Source organism: Prunus persica, chromosome G4 (genome assembly GCF_000346465.2).
Source record: "Prunus persica cultivar Lovell chromosome G4, Prunus_persica_NCBIv2, whole genome shotgun sequence".
Lineage (NCBI taxonomy): Eukaryota > Viridiplantae > Streptophyta > Magnoliopsida > Rosales > Rosaceae > Prunus > Prunus persica.
The window spans coordinates 15,216,061-15,223,546 of record NC_034012.1 but is presented as its reverse complement, the minus strand read 5'-3'; the positions used below and the strand labels follow the sequence as shown (position 1 = coordinate 15,223,546).

Below are 7,486 nucleotides of genomic sequence, written 5' to 3'. Positions count from 1 at the left end.
CGGTCTTGGAGCAGTTTTCCATAACCTGACTTCGGGTACTTTGATATCAAATTCTGTTTGAGGTGATAATAACAGTAAGAATGAGGCCATCCGGGAAACACAAACCCCATTGCATTTAACAAACCTTGATTGCGGTCCGAGAAAAAGGTCACCACTCTCCCCATCGGTAGCAATATAGAAGCCAAATGTTGAAGAAACCAAGTCCAATTCTCCTCTGTCTCAGAATCAACAACTCCAAAAGCTAGAGGATAAAACCCTGCAAAACAAAACCAAAAGCACAAGTATAAGCAAAAAAGGGAAACTGCAGTGCAGTTTATGAAAACAAATCTGCTCAAAAAAGGGAAACTGCAATGCAGTTTCTGCTAAAAATTGCAACAAATGAAAATCTGCAATACATTACAGTAACCATACCTTGATTTCCATTCTTTCCCGAAGCACACAGAAGCTGCCCCTTGTACTTGCTCTTCAAAAACGTAGCATCAATGAACAACAAGGGTATGCAATATTGAAATCCAGCAATGCAACCGCCAAAAGACACAAAAAACCGTCGAAAGCGATTAATTCCAGCTTCACAATCAAGAGTGCAGAGAGAACCAGTGTTAGTTTCCTTTACGGCGTCCACATACCACACTAACTCGTTGAAGGACTTCGACTCATCACCGTGAACGTCCAATTTAGCTAACTCTTTGCCAAACCATGCGTGGTAGTATGAAATGTCTATACCATAATAATCTTTGAACTCGTGTATAATCTCAACTGGCTTCAGCTCTGGTTTTGCACGAATTCTGTCCACAATGAGGGAGGACACCACACGAGACCTCATCATCTTACTCTTTGATTCCCGTATCCGACCCGCACATGTATGAACATTATTTAATGTCCGAATTACAAAACTGCCAGTAGCTTCACAACGAGAAGCATAAACACGCCAGCTGCAACCCTCCAATTTCTTATTCGAACAAACAGCAACCACCCGCTTCTTGTCATTGCCGGCATATTCAAAATTAAATCCTACTTCAAGAGCGTACTTGCACAATTTCAACCGGAACTCCTCTGCACCACCTTCAAACTTCTGCCCCACATGATGTATGTATGTCTCCCACTCATTCGACAACAAAGGCTTAGCACTTGCTCTCTTCGACCTGCCCAAAAACTCGTTTCTGTCTTCGACAGTACTAGAACACGACGACTCGCCCTTTTCACATGCTATCAACTCCTTATTTACACAAAAATCACCACTATATTCACTGCTCCCGCATAAATCCTTCACTAAAATATCAACAGTCTTCTCATTTGATATCAACAAAAATGTCCTCATCAAGTCCAAATCGCTATCCGTTTCTAGAAAACAACTCGGATAACTGGGCACCGAATACCGTAATGTGAAACAACCCAACTGCAAACCCCTAAACCTCAGACACAAAGTCTTCAAAATATCAACCATGGATGACTCTGATGAAACTGAAAACATGATGGTTTCCGACTTATATGTGCACTTGGCAATGACACACACCTCCATTAGCCTTGAAAATGCAAACAAAACAACAAACAAAAACAGAATATCAAAACACGTTTGACTTCATGAGCAGTTATAACATTCCCATAAACCCTAGCAAAAAGCACTCTGAAATTGAATTATGGAACCAGAAACTGCATTGCAGTTTCTGGTTCAAAATTTGCTACAAACAACCAGAAATCAAAATGCAAAGACAGTACTGAATATCAAAACACGTTTGACTTCATGAGCAGTTATAATATTCCCATAAACCCTAGCAAAAAGCACTCTGAAATTGAATTATGGAACCAGAAACTGCAATGCAGTTTCTGGTTCAAAATTTAGTACAAACAACCAGAAATTTTGAATCCAACGATTTTGAATGGTTAATCCCTATAAACGAAGCAAAACCTAAACGAAGAGTAGTTTTGAATCCAACGATTCATCCATTTTTCCAAAAACTGCATTGCATAAAGAACAACAGCAAAAATGTGTAATCCCTAAAATCGAAGACAAATCTGTGTTAGAGGGTCATTTTCTTACTGTTTTTTTTCCCAAGAGAGTGAAAATCGCTTCGATAGTCGTCAGTGGTTGTCGTTGTTGGTGGTGGTTTCTGCTCGTCGTTACTGCTCGTCGTCGTTGCTGCTCGTCGTTGCTGCTCGTCGTCGAACGAAATTTGCCGGCCAAACGAACGAAATCTGCTACCAAACAACTGAGCTCGAAGACGAAACAGAGAAGAACACGAAGCTGCTGCCAAACGAACGAGAACGAAAACGAAACAGAGAAGTCGCGCCTTGTTTAAACATTCAGGGGCAAAAGCGTCATTTACTGTATAGGTTTACAAATGGGTCAACGAATCTGGGCCTCTCTTTGGGCTAATCCAAAATAGTAATTTTTTCCTAGGTATTAAAACTAAAACCAAAATATCCAATATCTTACAAACTAATTAATAAAGTTAATTATGTCTAAAACCTAATTTTTCTTTATATCAATTGCAAATGATATAAATAGCTTCTCCCGTCTGTTGTATTTGCCTTTTCTATTCAATGCCAAACGTTGTAAATAGCTAAATCATTATTACCCGATTTATGTCATAAGGGCATCATTGGAACAAAAATAATTTTAAAAATAAAAAAATGAAAAGATTACATCCAAATATATTTAAAAATGAATATAATCCTATGTAGTACAAAAGTCAAAGGACTTAAATCAAAGTCATCAAATTTGAAGATTAAACCTAACTCCTCAATAAAAATTTGTATCTATATCAACTTTTTATGTTCTAATTTTCATATTATAATTAAAAGGAATTATTTTTGGCTCTTAAAAAAATCATAATGTATTTTTCCCTTATATAATTACAAATGATGAGTGCAAGATGACATTTTTTATTGTCACTAATGTTGAAGAATATGAGTCCCACATCGGAAATTTAACTAAATAAAATACAAAATATAATAAATAGTTTTACTACTAATAACACCGAGACCTTTTGTGATAAAACCCCACACCTACTGAGCTTTGTAGGTGGTTAAGTTGGGGACACTATCAGTGTTGCTAGTAGTGGGCCGCTGGCCCGTGTCTTTGAAATTTAACATGGTGTATGAGTGGGTGGATTGATTGGGCCTGAATTACTGGGCTTTTACCCTTACCATTTACCCAACATGTGGTGTTCACATGTTGGACTTGAATGTTTACCCTTATCCAATATGTGGTGCTCACGTGTTGGGCTTGAATGTTTGACTCCGATGTGGACTTGGCTCCACATGTGACCTACTGTGTGGGAGTCCCATGTGAGGGGGAGTTTTGAAGACTATGAGTCACAAATTGAAAACTTGACTAAATAAAATACAAAATATAATAAATAGTTCTACTACTAATTGTGGGGGTCTTTTTCTTCCGGCAGCTGCAAATAGACTGGGCTGCCGTAAAGGGGAAATTACTGGAATTGCCCCCTGTGCCTGAGTTCGAAAATTAAGCCCCAAAAGCACTTCGAAAGGGCAGTAAAGCCTTAGGAAGTGTTCTGGTTACCTTCACCAACGAAAATGATGGCTGCTTACAGGTGATTTATGCTTGCTTACAGATAAAGTTTTAGCTTAGCATGAGGAGATTGTGGCATGGGAGCAAGGTCAGCATGAGTTGAGCACCAAAGAGGAAAATAAGGCTTCCTAGGGAGAAATGGGAGTGTTTAAGATGAGGGAGACAAGGTCTGCAGGATGATCTTGGCTAAAAAGGGGTAAAGGAAGGGCATTACTTCTTCCGGCAGCTTGACAGACTCTGAAAATAGTCTGTTAACAGAGAAGAACGAAGAAGAAGAGTGAATAGGGCTACTGGATTTTTGCAAGTAAGAGAGGGAGCTTGCTCTCTCAGCCTGGGTTGGTTTTTGCTAGGTGGAAGGGACCTCCTTTTATAGCTGCGGGAGACCTTCATTCCCCAAGAAACCCTAATGGTTTATTCCCTAACTTAGCAAGGTTTTCCTTCCCTTTTCCTTTCCTCTCTTGACTTTTCCTGTTTTAGTGAGATTTTTCTCTATCTATTTGCACAAAATCAGGGATTTTGGAGCTCAAGGCCTCCTTTCCTGCGGCTGCTTCAGTAGAAGATTTCTACTTCCAGCCATTTTCTTCCTTTCTTTCTCACTCTTTCCTATAACCAGTTTTGATAGGGAAGGAGTTGGGATATGTATGTTGGTTTGAAGAGTGTCTCTCTTCCTGGTAGCTTGCATGTTAACATCCCTTGGTTTCTCTGGTGTTTTGTTTTGGAACTTGATCCATTCCCATGTGCTGGCACTTCCCAATAACTCTGTTCAGTGAACCTGCAGACCTCTTTTACGTGGCTTCTACTTTTCTAGCAAAGGGCTGAGGCTTTTGTGGCTTATTGTGGAATTTTGTATGGGCTAAGGTACTTCATTTAAATAAGTGGGCTATTTAAACATTGGGCTTTTGGTTGGGCTATCCTTTGACTGGGCTAATTTTGGTTGGGTTATTTTGATTGAGTTATTTTCCCTTTTGTGCTCACCCACATGTTTGGGCCTAAGAAATGGGCTTGGGTTCCGAGGCTCCCAAGCAACCCGGAACCTCCATTTCTTGACCCATCAATGGGCCTCATGACGACCTATTACCATCCATACCACAACCCACTCAAGCAAGCCCCGGGCATCTTGCGTGGCTTGGGCCCACTTAAGCTTGTAGCATGACATGTTGTTTATTTGCTTGGCGTGGCATGTGTATAAGCGCATATGGCAAACTTTCGCGTGCCCCAAATTGGGTTTCTTCTCGGTAAGATATCGCATTGGGCTGAGAATTTATTTGGGCCGAAGCGTGGATTTTTTGGGCCTCAACACTAATAACACTGAGGCCTTTTGTGATAAAACCTCACACTTACTGAACTCTGTAGGTGGTTAAGTTAGGAACATTATCAGTGTTGCTAGTAATGAGCCACTGGCCCGTCTCTCTGAAATTTAAAAACTAACAGCTCCCGTTGACAAAATCTTATTTATCAATTTTCTTATTTGATCAATATCTCATTTAGCTTACCTTAACATTTTTGTTAATTTTGATCACATGCCACCTACCCCTTTAATTACAGTCCCGAGTGCCGACCATGGCTATCCATTCCTGCCATGCCCAAACCTTAATTCCCCAAGTCACTTTGGCATCGCATATAAAATGATTGTTTTGTGATTACATTTCTGCCATGCCCAAACAATTTTACATAATAATTTTCCTAAAAAGGATATATATAGAATAATATTAATTTTGTTTAAACATGTGTTGGGATCAAGGTCTAAAATATCAATGATATCGGAAATATAGGTAGTCCAAAAATATGGAAATTTCGATGGAAATATCGGGATATTATTGATATCGATAAAAATTGAATAAAAACCACGGAAATTGTAAGAAAAACTTGGAAATTTTTATTGAAACTTTGGAGAATGTTTATTTAGTCAAGTATCTATGAGTTTATTACAAAAGATTAGAAGGAAATGCATTGCGTGATGGATTTAAGTAATTTAAGTTGTTAATTAATGAAAAAATATTAAACACACCATAATCATTTATATATAATGATTTGCTACAATATTTTATACTTTATACATTGCATGGTAAGATACATGAGTGACTTAGTACCACATAGAGTTCCTATGAGGTTCAAATTTTTCACTATCTTCATCATCTCTATGTGTAGAGTAAGTGTATTGTGAAGAGTAGTCATCAAATGATAAATCCCAAAAATAGTTTTGCATATAATTATTAACATACCACCCATATAAATATAAATATTTTAGCATATTATCACAAAAGCATAAGTGATATGGTGTTTAAGGTGTTGGAGGAGTAAAATGGGAGAGGTTCATATCCCCTTTGTGCTTTTTTCTACCCCTTTTTCCCTTCTTTTTTTTTACTTTTCTTTTCTCCCTTCACATCGATATTATTGTCGATATTTATACGATATGTACATGGATATGTTCCAAAATATCTGTGATTCGAAAAAACCAAAATATCCTCGATATTTCGTCAAAATTATCGATATTTCAGACTATGGTTGGAATAATGGATTGGTGGTCTATCTCTCTCTACCGTAGATATAATGAATTGGAATTTGGAATTTGGAATCTCGGAGTGTACCACTTCACATACTAGTCAAAACATGTGTTGGGATATAAAAGATAACAGTGAACTCTTTGAATTTCGAAGTTCTTGTTGAATGTTTTGTCCAATAGGGGGGAGGGTGTTATGTTGACTTGTTGCCTACCAATAATACACAGGCTTCTAGTTTTCTTATTTTCTTATTTTACTTTAGTAAGTCCAACGTATGATTTAACACAAGAAGATTCAAAATTGTCAATTATCTTGCTGTGCACAGAAAACCATATTCACTGTTGACCCTGAGTCTCTTAATTAATTAAGAAGATTTACTTCCTTGATTAATTAAGGGATTTACTTTCTTATTTTTATATAGTTGATAAATCATTATATAATTAGGAGATGCTTTCCTAATTCTTTACTGTATCTAATTCCTTATATAGCACATGTAAACTCTTATGTACACCTCCTTATAGAGAAGAATAAAAATTACCTAATACATTCAAACCATATTCATATTTAAGCATGATATCAGAGCAATCGATCCTCGGTTGTCTCTAAATTCTCATATTAAATTTTCTTCAAACACAAACCCTAAATCCTCATATCAAATTTCTTCAAACACAAACCTTAAATCCCCATATCAAATTTCTTCACACCCAAACCCTAAATCAAATTCCTCATATTTACAATTTCAAATTCAGATCTTCATACCCAAATCTTCATATCCTCTTATCACAAAACCCTAAACACAAATTCTTTTTTTTTTTTTGTTCTCTTCTTCTTAAATCCTTCCGCTGCCATGAATATCGTTTCATCTTCCCAAACTGCTGCCTTCACTTCCTCATCCTCAAAAATTGCCACAACAGGTTCCCGCGGTTATGTTTTGCATAGTTCTTCAAAGAAACACATCTGGGTCATTGACACCGAAGCCACTGATCACATGACCTTTGATCCTGGACAACTTACCTCTCATACACCGTCTTCTCAATCGGTGGTGTCTAATGCCAATGGTATCCCTTCCCTAGTAATTGGGGAGTGTTCACTCTCTCTCTTTCTGACTCTCACTTTGGATTCTGTGTTGATTGTTCCATCCTTACATCATAATCTTTTGTCTGTTGCCCAAATTACTACGGCTTTGAATTGCACTGTAACCTTTTGGCCTACTCATTGTGTTTTTCAGGACATCCTCAGCAACAAGACTATTGGTTGTAGTACTAAGAGGGGCAAACTCTACTATCTAGACCTCGCCTCTGACAGTGAAGCTAGCCTCAGTCAAGCTTACAAAATTGGGGGTACGAGTGTTGAGAAGTAAACTTCTGAAGTATGGTTATGGCATCGACGTCTTGGACACGCGTCGTTTGGATATTTACATAAGCTATTTCCTTCCTTATTTTCCCAGTTA

General features: G+C 37.8%; 1 protein-coding gene across 1 annotated transcript in view; it reads right to left on the bottom strand.

Moving 5' to 3' along the window:
• Positions 1–1,519, bottom strand: part of LOC109948643 — a 3,319-nt gene extending 1,800 nt beyond the window's left edge. The window contains exons 1-2 of the mRNA XM_020562328.1: positions 412–1,519; positions 26–256 (exon numbers count right to left, since the gene is read on the bottom strand). Coding sequence (XP_020417917.1) covers positions 26–256; positions 412–1,519 — 1,339 coding nt within the window. The remainder of the gene's footprint in view (positions 1–25; positions 257–411) is intronic.